A 22,736-nucleotide genomic window follows, 5' to 3' on the forward strand; every position below is an offset into this window, starting at 1 on the left:
ACCTCCTGTCTGAGCTGTGACAGGGTGCGGTAAAATATAGTGTAATAATGCTGGAATGCAGTTAGGATGTCCATTTGGGATCGCACTTGGTTACCGGAAGGGTCTATTATCTCGGTGATGGGTTTTGTGTCTGTGTCCTGTTTTGCAAGCCAAGCTAGGAGCGTGCCCGTTTTATCTCTTTCTTTAGGCATTCGAGAGGCGTAGGCTCTAAAGTTGTATTTGCGTAGGTCTGCCATGGCAGCAGCGTACTGTGTTTTGGCTGCCGCTACTTGTGCTGCTGTTGCAGCATTGGCATCTTTCTGTCGTGTGAGGGTGGCCACGTTCAGTTCTGTGGTGGTGAGTGTGTGTTCTAATGTGCGTTTCACCCCTATTATTTGTTTAATGCATGCACCCCGAGCCACTATCTTAAATACGTCCCATTCAACCAGTTTGAAGGAGGCCGTCCCCGAGTTGTTGGAAACGTAGTCCTGTATGTCTTGTTCATGGTCGTGTTTGAACACTGGGTCCATCAGACAGTTGTGTGGGAGGTGCCAAGTGGGCACCGGAGGGTGAGGGGGCCTCCACTGAATACGCAAGATGTGTGCATCGTGATCCGAAACCACGCGGCCCAGGTAATCCGTGTGCTGTACTTTAGGAATCAGTGATGGGGAACATAAAAATCTATCTAATCGGATCCGTAGGTTATGCGGTATAGAATGGAATGAGTAGAGACGTGACAGAGGGGGGTGTGCTCTCCAAGCGTCTATTAGCGCCCAGTGTGTAACCCAACTTTGAAAGCGCTCCGTCTGCTTCGGTGCGGGTGAATGTGGTGGTGTTGGGTGGGATCTGTCTAGTGCAATGTTGAGCGCGCAGTTGTAGTCTCCCCCTAGGATCCATGGGATAGATGCAAATTGAGCTAGAACCCCAGTAAGGGATTCCCAGAACTTGTCTTGGTTGATATTTGGAGCATACATGCTACCCAATAGAATGGATTGCCCGTTTAAGAGTCCCTCTAACAGTGCAAATCTACCCTCTTTGTCTACCACTCTCCGGAGCTCTTGGAATGGGGTGCCCGGGTGGATCCAGACCAGCGCGCCTCGTGCGTATGCAGAGTATGACGTGGCACATATGGTGCCACGCCATCTGGCCCGTAGTTTGTTAATTTCTGGTGCTGTGAGGTGAGTCTCTTGGAAAAACGCGATTTGTGAGCATGTAGGAGTATGTTGCGTACCGTTTACGTGGCGTATGGAGGCCCCTTGTGTTTAAAGTTAGTACACTAACGTGTGCGCTCTGCATTTGGGTATATGGTGAGCGTTACCTGCACCCTTAGATGCGATGAAGGTGCTATGAATTCTGGCAGTGTCCTGGCCTTGGGCTCGTCAAACATGGAGGCTAGTGACATTCACCCAAGTGTGACGGCTACCCTGTCGCTGGCATTCCCTGGGGGGTAAAGTGTTAGAGTTAACCGGGTCGGTGGAACCAGAAACTGGGGTGGGAAACTGTCCCAATACCTGGGACCTATCGGCGAGGCCGATATGTCCAAACTGACTCTCATAGAACTAGAGAGTGAACAATCGATGCATGGGGGTGGCAGTGCGTGCCTGCGAGGCGGGGTCTCTGTAGGGCATTTGTAGGATCAATGTTCATTATCCGGTCGGTGAATCATCAAAGGCGTCATGATGCATGTCGGTGTGTGTTCCATCGGGGCGCGGGAGCTTATGTCTGCCGATCTTACCGGATACTTCTGATCGTCAGCTTGTGTGTCATTAGTGCAGATTGTCGGCAGTTTGTGGAGTGACCCGGGGAATGGTGACGGAGTCGGTTTTAGATTGAGTCTCGTCACTATCATCTTCTCCTTCCGATGAGAAAAGATGGGGGGCACAGTCTATGTCTTCCCCCTGCGAGGAAGTCCCCAGATCTGTCACCGCCTGTAAGGCCTTGCGTCGCTCCTGTATGATTTGCTCCAGGTCCGGGGATTCCAGGACGCGACGGTCTGTTAACTCTCTCCTACCCTGCAGTCTCCGTGTTTGTGATTGTTGCCGGTTGCGCTGCCTGGTGCGTAGTGCTCTTTTCGTCCACTCCTGAGTGGCTTCTTCTGCGGAGCTCTGTGCGCAGTGGTGGTCTGCCCAGTCACACGCTTCTTCGGCATTGGAGAAGAAGTGGGTGGTGCCAGCATGGATGACTTTTTGACGGGCCGGGAATAGTAATGAGTATTGTATGTTGTTGGCCCGCAGTCGGCGTTTCACCTCCAGGAACGATGATCTTTGTTTCTGCACCGCCCGTGCATAGTCAGGAAAGACCATGATGTGCTTGTTTTCCACCTGTAGGGGGCCTGTGTTTCTGGCGTCCCTGAGCACCGTGTCGCGGTCTTGGAAGTGTAGAAATTTAGCTAGCATAGGCCGGGGCGAGGCTCCGGGTGGCGGTTTGCAGGCTGGAACTCGGTGGGCTCGTTCTATTGAGAAGAAAGCCGTGCGATCCGCGGGTGGGGTAAAAGATTTAACCCAGGCCTCCATGTATTCGATTGGATGAGCCCCTTCGACTCCCTCCGGAAGGCCCAGGACACGGATGTTGCAGCGCCTCAAGCGCCCCTCCAAATCATCCATACGCTCCTCCACGGTGGCCAGGCGGTCCAGCACAGACCGGAGCGTCTTTTGTTGTGCGATGACGGTGGGTTGTAGGTCTGCCATTGACTTCTCGCCATCTTTTACCCTGTCGGCCAGCTTTCTATAATCGTCTCGAATGAGTCTAACATCTGTGGTGAGGGTGCCGAAACGTTCCTCCATGGAGACCCTAGAAAGTTCGATGGCCGCTAGCACTTGGTCTAGCTTGTCCGAGATGGTCGGGTCTGACTGGGTGGTGGAGAACCTGGCCAGCGCATGAGTGCGCGGCAGGTTCTCCGGTGTGGTTTCTGGGATCGTCATCTCTTGTGTGGCTCTGGGCTTCCCCATGTTGGAGTTTGGGGTGGGGTTCTTCGTGCTCAGTGTAATCGGCGGTGGGGGCGTATCGGTCTGTTGTCGCTGCGTGGCCAAGTTATCTTTCTTGTCACCCGTTTGGTGTAAGAGGCATAGTGTGCCCGCCGAGCCGCCAGTCACGCTTGTGGTGGGCACCCTCAGCGACAGTCGTGCTCTGTCCGGCTTGTTCCGTGCGCCCTAGTACATGTGGTGTATGGTATTTGGGCTCACCCTTTATTTCAGCTTCAGTCCCTCCCGATTTGTGTCCCTATCCCAGTAGCCCTCGCTGGGTATGGTGCTCAGAGGGCCCTGCACACTCAAAGCTGCACTGCTGGGCTCTGGCGGTTATGCGTGCTGCTGGTGAGTAGTGCTTAGGACTTGCGCCGAGGGTGTTTCTGGCTCTTGCCCGCTGCTATTGAGGGCCGAGCTTCAGCGTGCCCACCGAACACCACGCACCCTTAAGTTCTCCATGTTAGGGTCAGGCAGGGGTAGTCTCTGTGTATGGCCAGCTCTTGGGTGCTGCAGTGGGTGCGGGGGAAGTCGCACTACCAGTGCCAGTGGGGTTGGATCCAGTCCCCGCCTCACACCTCCTGTTGTGCTCCTGAAGATCTCCCGGGGATCCTCTCCTGGTGATCCGACGTTCCTCACCTCGCGGGCGCCATTTTGGAGTCAGGCTGACTCGTCCCGACAAGGCCCCATGTCATATGCCGGGGCGGAGGGCAACAGAGATCCATTTCCTGGCAGCCGTACACCGGCGGAGGCAAAGACCGGCTCGGCTGCCACTCTCGATGCGTGTCCTGGGATCCTGCCGCTCAGGTGAGGTCGTGCTATCAGAGGCCCCGGGCTGCCGCCTATCGTCCTCGGCCCTCTCCGCAGCCTGTCGTATATGTGACGGCCGGCGGGGGGACCCCTGGCAAGGGTGCACTGCCTTGTCCGGCTGCCGCCAAGGTCAGCAGCTGCGTGCCCCCCTGGCCGGGGACGTGCTGTTCGGTGGCCCGGGCCCAGCCGTGCCGCAGTGAAGGGCAAGTGCGGGCGGACGCCATCTTGTAGTCGGGCCCCGGGGTGAAAAAACTTCGGTAGGCACCGCAGGTTCCGCAGTATTCAGGAGATCGTAGGCACCATCATGTGCACCTTCTGTTCCGACACCAGTGGAGATGGCTGGGTGTCGGATTTGACGATGTGGTGCTGTCTGCTTGTCTGCCTGGTCGCGGAGCCTCAGCAGAGCGCTTCCACCATTGTAGCCTGCTTGGCCACGCCCCCGTGCAAACAATATACTATACGCCAAAATGCATACCTCTTCTTGGCCCAGGCAAATGTGGGATGCTCTAGACAAGTACCTACAAGAAAACAAATCTCCCTGACCTTGCTCCTCATACTAGTCCTATGCTCAGGACTGACTAAAGTCTCTCTCATCTCCACTTGAGTGCATACATCTGCATATTGGTGTCCCCAGGATTGGGTGAGGGCCAATCCAGTGGTACTTTAATCTCTATACCCACCAACCTCCTCCAGCCTGCTTCTCTCTCTTCCTCCTCCTCTAGTTAGCATTCCCTATACCTCTACCTTTCTTTCTTGGAAGCCATTCAGTTTGCCATGTTTCACTCCGGTTAAACCAGGCCTCAGAGTACAACAAGGAAGAACTTTTTATGAACGTTTGTATGCAGATCTTGTAACATCTCTTTGTTGTGCATGTTTAAGACTGTAGACCAGTATTGTTGCCTCTTCCAGATGTATTACAGCAGGAGTGCATGGTAAACCACTGTTACTTACCTTGCTTTCTTTTCTTTTTTCCTTTTTCTGTATGAAAAATTAAAATTGACTGAGCAAAAAAGACTTTGCTTTGTCACATTTCTAGTTCGACATGGACAGCATGGTCTTAATATTATGCCTACAAACTCCCCTAGAAAAACAGACATTTGAGACTAGCAGTTTTAGAATGTTCGTGGTGTTGTAGAGTGCTCTATATAAAGAAGTGGCTCTCTGCCTAGGACTTGGGAACTACTCAGTGCTCCCTACTGTCTTTTTTGCATATATGTGTGTGTGTGTGTGGTGTGTGTGTATATATATATATACACAAACATATACCCACTGAAAACATACAAAGTTACAGGTCGTTATAGTTAGGTTCATATTTTACCCACACAAAACCATATAAATTCAGCAGCTATAGTAATATTTATAGGTATACTTAAGTTAATAAACTATGACTCGTGGATTAGAGTTACTTAAGGGCAAAGGTTATGAAGGAGCTATAAGTATAACTATAACTGCTAAATTTCTATACGTTTGTGAGGGTAAAACGTGAACCTAACTATAACGTCCCTTTAACCTTTGTTTTTTTCAGTGAATTTCTTTGTTTTCTTAACGTAAAGTAATATATACTTACTGTACATTAATACAACCACTGCTGTGAAGAGCCTTCAGCAAACTTCCCCACATGCACCCAGCCCCATGCTGCGCATAGCCTTCAGGCATGTGCGGCAGTGGGGTACGGTGTGTAAGTAGGTTCGTTTTTTTCCCTCCAATTGGGCTTCAGATCCGTGGGTACCACAGATCCAGGTTAGGAACCACGTCCCTAGATATCTATACATTTCTTTCTTTAATAACTCCCAAACTACTCAACAAATGTATACCAAAGTACAAAAAGGTCTCCGTCTAGACCAAGATCTACCTTTTTGCAAAATGTGGTGTAATTCCGTTCAACGGTTCAGGCTCTAGTAGTTTCTAATAATTGAAAATTCTGCATAGACATTGCATCGGGAAAATACAGTTTTATGCCCCCCCTTTTTTTTGTCAGCCCCCTGATTGACCAAGCTACCCGAAACGTTAAGGACAGCAGCTGAACTAACTTGCAAACTAGTTTTGAAAATGTCATCAACCTTTGTCAAACCCCACTAAAGTGATAAGTTATACCAAAAAATGCTTCATCTATGGGGAAAGCTGGTCCTACCTATAACTACCTACTGGCTATCGCCAATAGGCACCCTGCCCACCTTCCCGAGGCTTAATTTTCCCCCTGCAATCCCCTTCCCTGATGCTGCACTACTTGAAAAAGGGGAGGAGGCCGCACAACCCCCTCTCCTGAGGCTGCACTACTTGGAAAAGGGGAGGGGGGCTGCACAGTCCCCAAGCTATAATACCAACCAGGCCAAATTGTTACAAAAAAGGGTAGGGGACCTTTTCGGCACCCCTCCCCTTAATAGGCCCCTGATATCCCAGGGCTGCACTTAACTTAAAGGGAAGGGGGGAGCGCCCCCTTCCTCAATCCTACTGTGGCTGCGGCACCCCATCTCCTGCCCACCCGGAGCACACACCAAAAAGCAAGTTGGGTGCCTTGAGGGGTGCCCCAGGGCCACCCGGCCCAGTTGCTCCCCGCATTTACCTAACCTTCAGGGGCTGAGATAGACAGACAGACATACATACAGATAGATACTCAAGATGGTAAAGAGGAAGAGAAGTAAATAGAGGAGGTCCAGGCTGAGAGAGACTTGTAGCCAGCCCTTATCAATAAACTAGAATATTGTGTTTAGCTTGAGAAAGTCAATGCTCCTACTGCAACATCTGAAGTACTAAAACTCAAAAAAGGAGACTGCTGTACGCTCATCTAGTCATTAATAAGGATAGACTATGCACGTCCTCTTTCAACACTCACCTGAATGTATGTCTGAAAAATAGGTGTCTTGAGATTAGATTTTCATGTTTTTAAACACTGCTGTATACTTATGTATTTACTAGACAAAAGGTTAATGAGCACAAGTCCACCCATGAGTTTCATCCTGAAAAATCTAGTGTTTGGTCATTAACAGAACACAGCATTTATGAAGGTGTATCTAAACTCCCAAACTTATTTCACACGTGCTCAGAAACTTATCATGTTGTCCTCAGAGCTGTAAAATATACCATATTATGCAATAAGAGAAGGGCAAGAGAGAGAAAGGCAGCGAGAGAGAGAGAGAGAGAGAGAGAGAGAGAGAGAGAGAGAGAGAGATTGAACACAAATATAAACTACAGAGCAACCACAGACACAGAAGAAATTGAAAAGTAATAAACAGAAAATAAACCCTAACAAGTATTTACACATTGAAGAAACTTAAAAACAGATAATCACAGTCAGCAATCATATGCTCAAGATCAAAAAAGGGAGACGCATACCGACTTGGAAAGCAGAAGAATTCTGATATCCCATCAAAGACATATGGATCCCGTGACAAGCTATGCACATTTCCCAAAATATGAGAAAATGTTACAGTTAATTTACAAAAAAGATCACTATGAAAAGTTGAACAAAAATAAAAAATCAATCCCCCATGTCGAAAGCCCAAAGATGTTGTAAAAGGTAGTAGAATACTTGTCAGCATGTCAAACTACCAGAGGTCAAAATGCTCATATCCAACTACACTATACAACAATAGCAATGAACCCTAAAACATTTGGTATATTTGTAAATTAATTGAGTTGAATTGAGAGAGCAAAAGGGACATATATAGGAAGAGGGATAACAAGAGGAAGTCAAAGAGGGGGAAATAAAAAGAGGGCGATAGGAAAATGAGAGAGAAAAGGTGAGTGAGCGAGCAAAAGAGAGCCTGCAGGGGAAGCGCATCTTTATTAAAAACGTTTTACATTCAACATAGATTAAAGTAGTAGAACCTTACCTGTGTAACACAAGGAATACCAAGAAGAAATAATATCATACAGCACCCTGCAGTTATAAATATTCGGAATCTTTTCATCAATTCGGGAATAGCATCTTGTATAGAGGTTGTAAGAATTTCTAAAAATGGAAAATATTTCAAATATTTTATGTTCTCAACAAAACAAGGTATTTTTCAGGATTTACAAATTATGTTTGGGTAGCTTTTTCTGTGCAAAATAAAAATTCACAATTTAAACTCTAGCAAGCTGGCTTTTATACAGAATCTGAGTGCCTTCAGATGATTGCGGACAGTTTACTACAGGAGAGGAGTTTTTAGCATTTAACAGAAGTTTTGAATTTGGTGTTTTACTAATGGAGGCCAGCGATGCCTAGCCAGGTCTCCAGTTATGCCGAAATTTTCCCCGATTGTTCTTTGCTTTAACCATCCTACAAGAAGGCTTATTCCTAAATTTGTCCTCGTATTCCCATAAACCAAGTTAATTTCTCATAAGCTTCCCATATCATAAAATGCTAGTTCCGATAACTTTTGTGAGAAAAATTGTTGCTAAAACACTTTTTGCCAGAGATGGGAAAGAATAAAATTGTGCCCTCCCTTACAGGCTGCTTCTTTGCAGTGGGCTTGTATGCATGGAGGAAATTACTTACTCTAAAAGAGCTCCAGCTGCCTATTTCAGGGTTTTTTCCATGCCGGTGGCCTACTTGAACGTGTTACCTATCATTGCCCAAGTCTTGCTTTTCTTGCAGCGGAACAGTTGCAGGAACTCAGCTTCCAATGCCCATCAGTATCTAGTTTTCCGCCTGCCTGTGTGTTGGAAAGTAGGTTATTGGGAGGGGTAAGTATGCACCTAAAACTAGTAATAAGGCCACCAACAAGGTGTAGGGCCAGGTAAAGGTCTCAGTAAATTAGCCCCTTGCTCAAACCTTGGTAGCTGCCAATGGGCAAACAGGCCTAACTAAGGAGACAGAGGTATAAAGCATTTAAAAACCCCAAAAGATCAAATAAGTAAGACGCAACACACAATAAAAATCCCACACCAATTTAGAAAAATCGTAAATATTTTTATGAACAAATAGACACCAAAACAACAAAAATCCAATGTAGGGAACCAGAGATATCAATTTTTGAGGAGATTAACCATGTTATAGTGCTTAAAAACATAAAGCGTCACTCTGGGACATCTGGTCGCACTTGACCAGAAAAATGTCAACGTTTGAGGCCAACCACGATGGAGCCCTGGTCAGATACACGAAGCGGTAGGCACCGGTAAAAATTTTCCCTTCACACTTTGAAACTTTTTGGGAGGTTTTTCTAGTGATGTCGCTTGACCCTTCACAGCAGGAGGTATTCACAAAGGGTTCGCCGGCTTGACTTTCCGCGAGGCCCAGTCAAATTCTGGAAGTCTGGAGCTTTCAGCGGGATAAACCTCAAATCCTGGCCAGGTCGCGGTTGAATACGTCTGGCTTGTTCCTCGACGTTGGGTCAGCCACCAATGGAGCTTTTTCCTAAAAGTTCTCCAGACTGCAGGAGGTGCTTTCTGAAGGTATACTTCTAGGTTCAAAGTGTCAAAATCATCAATCCAAAGGTCTGGAAGCTCAAACATGGTTTCTGAGATGCCTGGATCACAATGCACCTGGCCAAATCCTTAAACATCCACTGGACACCCTCCAGAATGGGGACTCTTGGTGGAGATGTTGCAGGTAGGCTCTGTTAACCTGTAGCTTTGAGGGAGTCCACTCCGTAATTCTTCTTGAAGCAAGGCAAAGTCCCCAGGGCTGTAGTACCAGATTGTGCAGGTACAGTAATTTAGAGTGCAGGCCTTTGGGTGCAAATCCAGATTCCAGGAGGGCAGTCCTTTTCCTTGTAGTTTCAGGCAGCATATCTGAGAGACTATGCAGCCCTCACACATTTATTCAGTGTTCTGTGGCGACAAGCAGGGGGCAACTCTTTCCAATGAGATGCTGGGTGCCACCCAAAAGCATGACAACTTCCTTCAAAGTGCGGCATCTTCTTGTCCCACAAAGCACTACACTTCCAAAATCCAACATGGATTATTTCTCTCCAGAAGATTAAGAGCTAGTTAAACTAACCCACAGTGTGGCTCGTTTCCATTAGCTCTCCTCCCCAACCTCTGCACATTCATATCCTAAGCCTGCCATCTGGCTGAGGCACAGGACGTGGGGATAGGTACGCCTGGCATTCCTTACTGATCTGCTGTCTCTTTGAGCTCAGTTTGATTACCCAGCCCCCTCTGCAGGACCCATCCTCCCCAGATGCAGAGCTCCCTCCATCAGTTAACCTCTCCTCTGGCCAGTACACTTTTCACCTAATCTGAACAGCCTGGCTAAGCATGTTAAGGCAGCAGAGACCACTCGAAGGCTTGAATTTGGCTCACAGAAGAGAAAGTTCCATAACTTCTCTTCTGTACTAGTTATGATAAATTCAACAGTGGCAAGTTGTTGCATTTATCAACACCAATCTTTAAAGTCATTATATGATATTTACTCCTTTCCTAGCGATAGTTATTATCTACATAAATTATTCCAATGTTAGTCTATAGAGCTCAGCATCTACAATGGGGGAAAAATGACAAGGGCAGCTTTTCCTTCACCAGGGCATATACACAATCTTTTATAAGGTCCCTGTTTATAGTTACAAGGCTCTCCACCCCTGCAACACCTAGGGGAGACATAGGGGGTGTCTAATATGTAAATAAGGTAGATTATCAATTTTAACCAAATTAGAGTCTGCACACAATTCATATTCAAAGACAGTTTACAAGCTAGGACTGCCATTAAACGGACAGCAGGCACGCAGCAGCGCACACATGTAAGTACACAAAATCTGTTGGGCCTCTAAACCTCCATGCCCCCTTATATACTAATAAGTTATAGGTAGGTTGGACCCCCTGACCCTAATATCTACTAGGGACTTTTAGGTTCTGTCATTGCCAATTGTAAGTGTACTTTATTGGCTGTACCTTTTTTAATTTTTTTTATTTATTTTAGAGTGAATAATCAGGGTGGCGTACACATCTACTCGCCTACAACCCTTATGGCCGGCTGCTCTGCATCCAATGTTCATTGCATGTCTCAACGTTTCCCACATCCCGGAGGTCGGGTATCGCTGTCATATACATACCAGAGTGCAATATCTCTAAACATGACTGCCGCCCACCATGCATATTCTTATAGTCCAGTCCCTATGTGGGAGCACAAAGTGTTCTTCTTTAAAAATCACCCACAACTCTTGAAAGGCCCTGTCAGTTGCTCCTGGAGGCTCCCCCTCACTTAGCTGTACCTTTTTAAACATAGCATAGGTTAGCAGCACCCTGGATACAGTTGGTCAGTTACTCCCAGTATCATTCAGCAAAAATGGGGTAAACATGGCAAAAATATGACTTCCCAATACTGTGATACAACGAGATTGCGAGTTTCTTTTTCTTCTGAGTCCAACATTTACTTTTGGTTGGCTGCGATTTTCACTGGTTAGGTCTGGCTTGACAGCAAACTCTTCACAAAGCCTAGTGTTACCACTTTTTAAAAAAAATATAGTGTGGGCATAGCTACACCCAAAGGACTATTACCCTCTCAGCTAATGCATTTGGTGTATCATTCCTCCTCTAATGAAAGCCTTGCGTTGCGGTGCATAAAGAACTATTTCACTTCTCTAACGTATACTGCACGATGACCCATTAAATTAGGTTTTTCATGTATTGTATACGAAAAACTTTAATTTTCTTTTCTTTCACAGTATTAGGGTTTTTAATGAGTTAATCAGGATTCGTGCGAGTCACGCATACTTGTACATGTATATGTTTATACAAACAAATACTTCTAGAGGCGTACAGTCCATCTGCTTATAACAAAACAAGTATTGGCAAAACCAATATAACGGGCTTTAATATACTAACACATGAAGACACAAAAGCAGTTTGCATATATTTGCACATTAAAGGGAGGTTTTTTGGATTTGTCGTTGCTTGTTGCATACACTGTCTGTTAGGGTACAGGCATGACCAACTTGTGCAGTATTTTTTTTTTTTTTTTTTATTAGTTTGAGTAAAGTTGGTTATTGTTCTTGTAGAACAAGTTACTCACCGTCGGTAACGATGTATCTGATAGAGACACAGTCTAGCCACAGATTCCAACTTAGAATATTCCCAAGGCGTCAGACTGGACCCGGAAAATCCTTCTTCCCCAGCTACACAATAGCCAACAAGTACCCCACAAAGGGTATGTCACATCCCAGAAAGTGTAGTGAAGACAGGGTTCTGCTTGCAGACATTGCTATGTTAGCATAAGCGTATTAAAAGTTAAACGCCATCTTGCCACTTTTGCACACGACACTACAGGTATCTGTTGTTGTAAGTTAAACTGCTTGCTTTTCTTCACATGAGAACGGTCTGTTTTTCACATCCCTAGACTTACACTGCGACCTTAGTCTGAACACTGTGTGCAGAAGCCTTCAAAGTCAAATAACAATGTATGCTGTTGATTCAGGTTGATCGGCTCATGCTTTAGACACAACATGCACACACATGCAAATATCTGAAACTCAGGTGCCTTTAATATTGCATTGCATGCATGATGCTGGCACTTGGAGAAAACCTTTCCATCTACAGAGAGCGTTGCTGATCCTGCGATGTGATTCACCTAAGCTGATCTTGGAGGTATGGGGTGCCCCATTCAAACCGAGAGACCTTCTATTAATATAAAACTAGCTTCTAGCCAGGGGAGGGTGGTACACAAGGCGCTATAAGACCTGTTTCCACTATCCGTATAATATGATTTCTCCCTTTGTGTTTTATGGAATTGTAACAATGCTGATTATTTTATTTCTAATCATTTGCCTGCTTATGTTAGCCAAAATACTGCATCTTGGAGCACGTAGTTAAAAATAAACATTTTAAACTTTATAGTTTCTCTGATTACTCACGTTATGGACTAATATGGGAATGGAAACAAAAGAGTGTTCTTGATTCCCACCATTCCTGAGAGTACCCTAAGTCGCTTGTTCTGGGTTGTATAATCATTGGTAGCTTCGCTGTAGTACGGAGAACGAATGAGACACTGATGCTAGTCGGATAAGGGTTCTGGGTACTGAGGTGAGTTTTTTGGTACACCACAATTCACTGAGGTCCTGGTTTCCTGTGCATAGTTCTGTGCATGAGAAGAATCCCCGCAACAAAAGCAGCGGACACATCTTGAGCCGCGTTCGTAGACAGAAGACGAAAAGTAACTCAGAAAACAGCTGGTCAGCTGAAACCCAAAGAGGGAGAAAACGGCAAAAGCCGCACAGCTCGTCGAATAACTACATCTGAAATACAAAGACGGAGCAGCAGAAAAAGCAGAGACAACACTGCAACTGAAATCAAAAGTCCACAACCAGGACTACAAACCATGGAAATCATGGAAACTCAGACATGAGGCGGGAAACCGCCGAGTCAGCATGTTGGTCGAACAAGACGATCCCATCAAAGGCCAAATCCTGATGGCGCTCCTGGACATTGGCAGAGAAACAGCTATCGCACAGCCAAGCATGGCGGCACAGAGCAACGGACCGGGTCATAGCGCGACCCACCGAATCAGTGGTGTCCATGGCCGACCGAATGGAAAAGTGCGCCATGTCACGGCCGTCACGGACTAACCGTGTCAGGTCAGCCCGAGGACCCTCCGGAAGCGAGGGAAGGAGGAGCTCGACTGAGTCCCAAAGGGCAGAAGTAGCCAGGGCAAACACAGAAGATGTGTTCAGGGAGTGGAAGGCCAGCACTGGTGGACGCAAAAATCTAGCAGCCACACAACTCCAACCACCGAGATTCCGAAGTGGGAGGGACCGACAGAGAGGGAGCAGAAACCATCTGAATCACCAGGCCCTGAGCCAAAGGGTGGAGGGACAAACAGACAGGGTCGTCCGGGGCCGGGCGATAGCGATGTGCAATAGCACGATCCACCCGGTCCCCCGAAGAGGGCCTCGCCCAAGTCCCCAGAAGAATGTTGTACAACGACTTGCCAAAAGGCAATAAAGTCTCCACCTCCACAGTGCCCTGGTGGAGTAAGTCCAGCAAGGGATCAGAAGACAGAGTGAGAATGGGGGGCTGCAGTTGCAAAACGTCCGTAGCCCTGCGAATCGCCTTTACAAAAGTTCCACTAACCACTGTGGCCATTCGAGGCAGCGACAACAGGTCATCCGTAGGGGACGGCAAGAGGCTAATCCTGCCACCAAAAGGTGGTGGCACCACAGCTCGAGGGCACCCAAGGCCCTGCCAGTACATGGGCACCTGGGCAGAGGGGCGATGGAACAGCCCTGGGGGTAGCGAACCCACAGGGACCTCCTGAGCCTCGGACTCCACACCTTCCACCAACCGATCAACAGCCGTAGATGGCACCGGCATCGAATGGCGCCGAACTGACGTCGAGGACCTCCACAAGGGCCTCGTCCGTCAGGCGCCGGACCGGTGTCGACACCGCCCCCACTGAGGTGGTAACCTGAGGAGAGTGACAGAGTAGACCCGGAGGCGAAAGCGGCGCTGCAGCCGCAGCCAGCGTTGACGCAGGAAGCCGCACAGGGCTGTGCGTAGACACAGGGTACGTCGACACATCCTCCACTGAGGCAGGAGCCTGTGGAGAGGGACGGAGTCTACACGGAGTCCAGAGCGGCGCAGTAGCCGCATCCGGCGTCGACGCAGGGAGCCGCGTAGGACTGTGCGAAGACCCCGAAGGCCCATGCCCCGATGTCGCAGCAAATCCGCAAGAGTAGTCAGGGTGCTCGACCGCTAACGAGGGCAAACCCACCGGCGAAACTCTGATCAGAGCCCCTAACCCCTATATGGAGCCCAAAGGCACGCCAGGGAGAGGGAGTGACCCAAAGATGAACTTAAGGGCCTGAGAATAGGCCTCCATCGGCGGGTAAGTGGGGGTCGACACCTGAGGAGCCGTGTCCGGTGAAGACCGGGAACAGCGGGCCCCGTCATCACGTGAGGTCGGCGTACTCCACAACTTCTTTTTTGTGTGCTTACCTGCGGGAGGAGAACGACGTCTGTGGGAACGACTCCGCGACCTGTCCTGACCCGACCCTCCAGCACAAGAAGGAGACCGGCAGTGTGAGGACGCCGAACTGAACATCCGGGCGGCCAATAACTTCATGTGAAGCTCCCGCAAAGACTTCGGCTTCAGCCGGCGGCAGGCGGCGCACTCCTTGGATTCGTGGTGCTTGCCCAAACACCACATACAGATCACATGTGGATCCGTCCCCTACATCTGCGTGGACAGGACGCACGTTTTGAAGCCCGAAGGCATCAACACACTGTTTCCGGACGCCAAATGCGTCCAGAAGGCCTGAAAATCAAAAAGAGGCGAGAGGTAACCGTTCCTCCGGATCCGCGATGGGCCGCGTAAAAGAAGAAAAACTGACGTCGGCGCGCCGGGAGGGTCTTATGTGGGCATTGACATCACTTCCGTAGACGACGTCAGGACGGAGCCGGCGGCGCCGCCTCCCGGCGTGCAAGGGTAATGCTGGGGAAGAAGGATTTTCCGGGTCCAATCTGACACCTGGGGAATATTCTAAATTAAGGAATCTGCGGCTAGATGTCTCTATCAGATATATTTCAATACATGTTTATCACATTTTGTATCACGTCTTCTTAGGAACGGACACATGTTTTGCCTTATTGTGAGATTTAAAAAACGCTTAGGGCCTTAATATGAGTTTGGCAGTGCGGGAGCGCGACCGCCCGCACCGTCAAGCCCATGTACAAACCGGCTGCCAGATCTAGAGTTTTCTCCTATCTGGCGGGCGGTTCTTTGGCCTTCCCGGTAACCTCAAAGGCATTACCTGCACGGCATGGACTGCTGCAGTCCGTGCTGTGCAGGTACTGGTGAGCATGCACACAGGTGGGTGTGCACCCACTTGGTGTGAGGCGTCAAGGGGCCAAGTAGGGCCCCTTTTGCTGCCTCACTGCCACACTTTTCATGGCGGTCGCACCGCCATGAAAAGTGTGGCAGTGAGGAAACTCGTAATATGCTTGGCGGGGACGCAGGGGCCCCGCCAAGCATATTGCTGACGCAAGACTGCTGTGCCACTGCCAAGGATCTCTGATCCCTGGCAGTTCCATGGTGGCCCGTCCGCCCTGGACATAATAGGGCGGTCCGGAAACCACTCCTGCCATGCAACCGCGAGTTTGGCGGCCCTTAGAGTTTCATACACTTTTCTTGTAGTAGTCCATCTTAATATTTAGCGAGATAGACAGAATGCAGACATACTAAAATTACATCGTTTTTACACCTTCAGAAAGCAAGCCATAACAGAAAGATAAATGTGGACTGGGAAACAGAAAAGAAGCACTTGCATAATGTGAATCAAGAGTGAGTAATCTGAATATTACCTACTAGGAATAAAAGAACATAACATATGCCCCATTTGTGCATATACAGAGGACAGAATTTAGTATTTAGGAAACACACAATGATATTTGGGGCAGACTTAATGAATGACTTGTTAGGTATGTGACATTATCAATCAGGCAGCTAAACACCACAAACAATGCTTGATTTTTTGGATCCTAGCTGGTTGATATCTGCTCACAAGATTAATTAATTGAAATAGTGGCAAGTCGCATTAAAGTACTAACCCACATATCAGCACATCTCCATCCCCCTAACAGATGTCTACAAACATCATAGGGTTAAAATAAAGGGCTGGAGTGTTCAACTAGCTTACAAAATGTGCCTGTACTGGAAGATATGCCGCTTTTGGAGACCGCTTTAGAATCATTCACTTCTCTGTTTAGAAGATGAATATATACATGGAATTGGTTCTTATTTCTGCTTCTACATGTTCCTAAAGTAAATTAGTCCCCTAAAATGTTCCTTACAATTTTTTATGTGTGTATGTATGTAAGTTTGTATGTGGTTTGTACCCTGTCCAAGTAGGGACCCTCACTCTAGTCAGAGTAAGTAACTCACACACTAGGAATAACCCCCACTACACCCCCTTGGTATCTTGGCACAGAGCAGTCAGGCTTATCCACAGAGGAAATGAGCAAATTATTTGTACGTACATACAGTTACACAGTGAAAACCCCACAAAAGGACCCCATACAAGTTCAGAAAAAGCCAATATTTATCTGATTAAAACAAGACCAAAACAACAAAAATCCAACATACGAGTCAAGATATCTATTTTTAAATATTTAATAAAGTTGTAGTTCTTAAAAATCAAAGGTTGCCCTTTACCAGGACACAGTACCTTAGATGCGTTGGAAATCAAGGATGGTGCGCGGAGCAGGGGAGGTGAGGCATCGAGAAAGGAGGTGATGCATCTGTTCCTTACAGCGATGCAGGTCATTGGCATGGTGACACTCCAGGACAGTGTATCCTGCAGAGAAGGTGATGTGTTGTTGTAGAAAGGAATGTGTCGGATCCTTAAGGCAGTGCAGAGTCAGTGAGTCGTCTACATCCAGGGACAATGCATGACGTAGGAGTGATGCATCATTTGTGGGCATGATGCCTCGGTTCCTTACTGCGGTGCGATGTCGATGGTTAAATCGGCGCTCAGAGATGCTGTGTCGTTGATGTGTCGAAAGTCAAGGTGCACTGCGTCGATTCTACGGCATCGATACAGGCTGCGTCAGAGTCGGAGCTGTACGTCAGAGTCGGATTGGTGCATCATGGACTTCAGTGATGCAGTACTCAAGCCTCATGCAGCAGTGGTTCTTCGGAGGCGATGCGGCGAGGCGTCAGGCCCGCGTTTTAAATCGCAGTTGTTGCGTCAAGCGGGGACCACGCTTCGGTGCAGGCAACGGTGATGGGTCCAGTTTTGCAATGATGCACCTGTTCCAAATGACGCTTGGAGCCAATGGGTTGAGTTTTCTTCTTGCTGCACCGCAACTTACTTCCAGGGTCCAAGAAACAGGATTTGGCACCACTTGGCAAGACAGGGCTCTCAGCAGAAGAACCCTGATGCTGGCACGTAAAGTTTATGATGGCCCTGAGACTTTTTAACAGGAGGCAGCTCAACTCAAGCACTTGGAGAACCTTGGAAGAAGGATGTAGAAAATAAAGTCCAGTCCTCTCACTCCCAGGACAGGATCAGCAAGCAGCAGACCAACACAGCAAAACAAACAGCAGTCCCTCCTGACAAAACACAGCTCTTCTTCCTGGCAGAATGCCCTCACTCCAGAAGTGTTCTGAGTATATGGTGTCACAGGTCCAGTACTTATACCCATTTCAGCCTTCAAAGTGGTCAAACGTCAAAGAAAAGTCTGTAGTGAAAAGACCCTGCCCTCCCTTGGCTTGACTCCAGACACGCTACAGGGGATGGAGACTTCTTTGTGTGAGGACGGGCACAGTCCTATTCAGGTGTCAGTGTCAACTCCTCCTACTACTACAGTTGAGGAAGGCATACCAGCCTGGTGATGGGCAATCAAGATAGACTGTCTAGAGTGAATGCACAAACATCCCCACTGTCATCCTGACCCAGACGTATGTTCAGAGACAGGCACAGTCACAGAATTATTAAAGTAAAAAAATGCCAACTTTCTATAAGTGTCATTTTCAGACCTTCAATTTCAAAACCAATTTCACTAAAATATGTATTTTTAAATTGTCCAGAGACACCAAACTCCAATTTTCTATCAGCCCTCAATTGGAAGACACTAAACTATGGGAGAGATAGGCCTTGCTGTAGTGTTAAAACAAAATTAGCAGCATTTCACAACCTTTAAATACACTGCACTCTGCCCGGGGGGCAACCTTGGGCCTACCTTAGGGATGCCTTACATGTAATAAAAGGGATGTTTTGGGCCTGACAAGTAGGTGCACTTGCCATGTTGAAATGGCAGTTTAAAACTGCACATACAGACACTACAATGGCAGGCCTGGGACATGTCTGCAGGGCTACTTGCTGCAGACCCACAAGTAGCATTTGACTTACAGGTCCTGCGCACACCTGGTGTACTGTACTAGGGACTTAATAGTAAATCAAATATGGCAATCATGGAGAAACCAAATACCATTACATTTTAGACAGAAATCACTTGCACTTTAGCTCTGGTCAGCAGTGGTAAAGTGCCCAGAGTCTTAAAAACAGCAAAAATGAAATATAGCACACAGTCAAAAAACACGCTAAAAGATGCCAGATCTAACACATGTCCACACCCCCCCAGCTGAAAGTGAGTCGATCTACCCAACCTCTTGAGAGTTCCCTGGCAGTATTTCACCGTAAAGTTCATTCCCTGTAGGGAGAGTGAGCACCTCAACAGTTTAGGATTCTCACCACTCATCTGCATTTACCATCTAAGTGGCCTGTGGTCTGTCTGAACCCAGAAGTGAGTGCCAACTTCTTCAGTGCCCAGACCAAAGCAAAATCTTCCCTTTCTATTGCACTCCACCTCTATTCCCTGGGAAGTAATCTCCTACTAATGAAGGCAACAGGTTGACCTAGGTCCTCTTCGTTTAGCTGTGAAAATATGGCTCTCACACCATGTTCAGAGGGCTCCGTCTGCACCAAGAATTCGTTGGAGAAGTCAGGAGTCAGGGGCACGGGCGGTGTGCACAAGACCTATTTCAGTGTGCCAAAAGCAGTCTGGCATGCTTCTCGCCAGATCACCTGACGGGCTACTTCTTGAAAGTTAGCTCTGTCAAGGGGGCAACAATGGTGCCATATCCCTTGACAAATCTTCTGTGATAACTGGTGAGACCTAAGAAGGCTCTCACCTCTGTCTAGATCTTGGGGGGACGCCTAAGGGCTGCAACTCCCTACATGGTGTCCCAAGTACACCACAAACCCCTGCCCTGTCTGGCACTTACTGGCCTTGGTAGTGAGGCCTGAGCTCTGCAGGGCCTTCAATACCTCTTGAAGATGGTATAAATAGTCCTCCCAACTGGAGCTGAAGACTACAATGTCGTCAAGGTAGGCTGCACTACCGTTCTCCAACCCAGCCAAGACCTGGTTGACCAACCTCTGGAATGTGACAGGGACGTTCTTCAACACAAAAAGCATGACCCAGAACTGGTAGTTCCCTTCTGACATTAAGAACAATTACCTCTCTTGTGCCCCCTGAGTTAAGGCAATTTGCTAGTACCAAGACGTTAAATCAGACGCGCTGAAGAACTTGGCATCTCCAAGCCAATCCATGAACTCATCAGCTCGGGGATGGCATTTCCAAGCCAATCAATGAGTTTATCAGCTCGGGGGATAGCTGCTCCAAGACGATCAATGAGCTTGTCAGCTCGGGGGATGGCACTCCAAGACAATCAATGAGCTCATCAGCTCGGGGGATGGGGTACATGTCAGTCTTGGTGATGGCATCGAGCCCACGGTAGTCAACACAGATATGCTGTTCAGGTGTTACACCGGGTGGGGCAGCCTTGGGGACCAAAACCACTGGGCTGGACCAAGGACTGTTAGAGGGCTCAATCACCTCTAACTCCAGCATCTTAGATACCTCCTCCTTGATGCTGTTCCTCACTCTATCAGACAACCTGTAAGACTTTTTCTTAACAGGCAGGCTGTCCCCAGTGTCAATATTGTGGGTGCACCATCGGATAACTCCAAGGATGAGTGAGAACAGAGAGGCAAACTTCCGAAGCATCTGGTGACAGTCTCTCTGCTGTTCTAGGGTCTGAGTAGGGGAGAGAATTACAACCTTTACTGACCCATTCTGCTCTTTGGAGGATAGGAGGCTGGGGAGAGGTTCACTCTCCTCTTCCATCCCATCATCTGTGACCAAGAGCATGGTCAACATAGACCTCTCAAAATGTGGTTTGAGGCTGCTCATGTGTAGCACCCTCAAAGGGTTCCTAGGAGTCTGTATATCCACCAGGCAGGTGGCATCAATGTTGCGCTCCGTCACCTTAAATGGTCCAGACCAGCAGTCTTGCAGAGCACGGTGCTCTACCAGTACCATCACCCACACTTTCTGGCAGAGTGAAACTTAACCCCTTGTATGCCCATGACGAGCTGGACTCGTCATGGAGCACAGTCGCGCTGTACCCATGACGAGTCCAGCTCGTCATGAGGCATACCCTAGGGAATCCCTCTGGTGCGGGCACCAGAGGGATTCCCTTTCGTGCAAAATAGCCTCGGGAGCTGGGGAAGAGCTTCCCCAGCACCCGAGGCCACCCCCCCTTTCCCTGCAATGACGATCAGCGCGCACGTCGCGCCGACGTCATTACAGTGAAAGTGAAACTGAAATGAGCCAAGAGGCTCATTTCAGGTTTCACTTTGTACGTGCTCAGGGGGCTATCTCAGCCAGCAAAAAGCCCACTAGACACAAGGGAATTGTTAAAAAAAAAAAATAGGGGTGGGGGCTGCCCAAAACGGGCAGGCCCATACCCCCACCCCACCCCACCCCCCAATTATTACAGTCTTTCTGCCCCCCCGGGGGGCAGATGGGGCATTGGCCCCTAATCTGCCCATTCGGGGGGGGGGCAGAAAGCCCACTAAACACCAGGGATTTTTTTGGCGCAATTGTTTTTAGGGTGTGAGCTGCCCGAAACGGGCACGCCAATGCCCCCACTCTCCCCCCCACAAAAATATCAGTCTTTCTGCCCCCCAGGAGGCAGATGGGAGCTGTAGCCCCCAATCTGGCCCCCTCTGGGGGCGCAGAATGCCGACTAGAAACCATGGATTTTTTTGTTTTATTAGTGTAGAGGTAGGGGCTCCCCAAAATGGGCATGACAATACCCCACCCCACCCCCAGAGAAATTCCAGTCTTTCTGCCCCCCCGGGAGGGCAGATGGTGGCAGTGGCCCCTGATCTGCCCCCTGGGGGGGCAGAAAGCCCAGTAGGCGCCAGCGAGTATGCAGGCTTTTTTTTATGCGTGGGGGTGGGGGCTACCCAAAATGGTCATACCAATGCCCCCACCCCCACAAAAAAAAACACAGTCTTTCTGCCCCTTTAGGGGCATATCAGGATGAAACCCCCTTCCCCGATTCCCCCCCAGGGCGGCAGAAAGCCCACTGGGCTCTGATTTTATTTTTTTAGCAATGCGCATACCTGTGGATTTTGCGCCCTAGCGCAGTTGGCACGTAGGCAAACCTAGCAAAACTGTACATTCTTTAAAACTAGACACCGAGGGGAATCCTGGATGGGGTGACTTCACTGGCTCTCACCAGGTTCTGTTACCCAGAATCCATTGCAAACCTAAAAATGTGTTCAAAATAACACTTTTTCCTCACATTTCTTTGTCGGAAAGTTCTGGAATCTGCGTGGGTCCACAAAATTCCACCCACCCTACGTTCCCCAAGTCTTCAGAGAAAAATGGTACCTCACTTGCGTGGGTAGGCATAGTGCCCGCTTCAGGCAAGGGCCCAAAACCTATTGAGGAGACATCAAAATTACCTATCACAAAACAACCTGGTTTTGCAATGGGGGTCCTATGAGTTTTTGGCCCCGGGCTTGGCGGCCACCTAGGGAAACCTACCAAACCCACACATTTCTGAAAACTAGACACCCGGGGGATTCCAGGGAGGTATGGTTTGCGTGGATCCCCCAACGTTTCCTTACCCAGAATGCCCTGCAAACCTCAAATTTGGCTAAAAAAATCACCTTTTTCACACATTTTTGTGTGGGAAAGTTGTGGCATCACCGGGCTGACACAAATTTCCTACCACCCAGCGTTCCCCCGGGTCTCCCGATAAAAACGGTGCCTCACTCGTGTGGGAGGCCCAAGTACCCGCGACAGGCAAACGTATTGAGGCGACATGAAAATTGCCTACCTCAAAACGACCTGGTTTTGCAAGGGGGGTCACCAGGGTTTTTGGCCCGGTGCTCGGCGGCCACCTAGGGAAACCTACCAAACCCACACATTTCTGAAAACTAGACACTCGGGGGATTCCAGGGAGGTATGGCTTGCGTGGATCCCCCAACGTTTCCTTACCCAGAATGCCCTGCAAACCTCAAATTTAGCTGAAAAAATCACCTTTTTCACACATTTTTGTGTGGGAAAGTTGTGGCATCACTGGGCTGACACCAATTTCCTACCACCCAGCGTTCCCCCGGGTCTCCCGATAAAAACGGGGCCTCACTCGTGTGGGAGGCCCAAGTACCCGCGACAGGCAAGGCCCCAAAACTTATTGAGGCGACATGAAAATTGCCTACCTCAAAACGACCTGGTTTTGCAAGGGGGGTCACCTGGGTTTTTGGCCCGGTG

General features: G+C 48.5%; 1 protein-coding gene across 1 annotated transcript in view; it reads right to left on the reverse strand.

The window, feature by feature from the left end:
- LOC146829238 (sodium- and chloride-dependent neutral and basic amino acid transporter B(0+)-like) overlaps positions 1–22,736 on the reverse strand; it is a 1,256,359-nt gene that overhangs the window by 622,514 nt on the left and 611,109 nt on the right. Inside the window, exon 10 of the mRNA XM_085606669.1 lies at positions 7,583–7,701. Within this exon, the coding sequence (XP_085462795.1) occupies positions 7,583–7,701 (119 nt within the window). The remainder of the gene's footprint in view (positions 1–7,582; positions 7,702–22,736) is intronic.

Source organism: Triturus cristatus, chromosome 5_2, assembly GCF_964204655.1.
Source record: "Triturus cristatus chromosome 5_2, aTriCri1.1, whole genome shotgun sequence".
Taxonomy (NCBI): domain Eukaryota; kingdom Metazoa; phylum Chordata; class Amphibia; order Caudata; family Salamandridae; genus Triturus; species Triturus cristatus.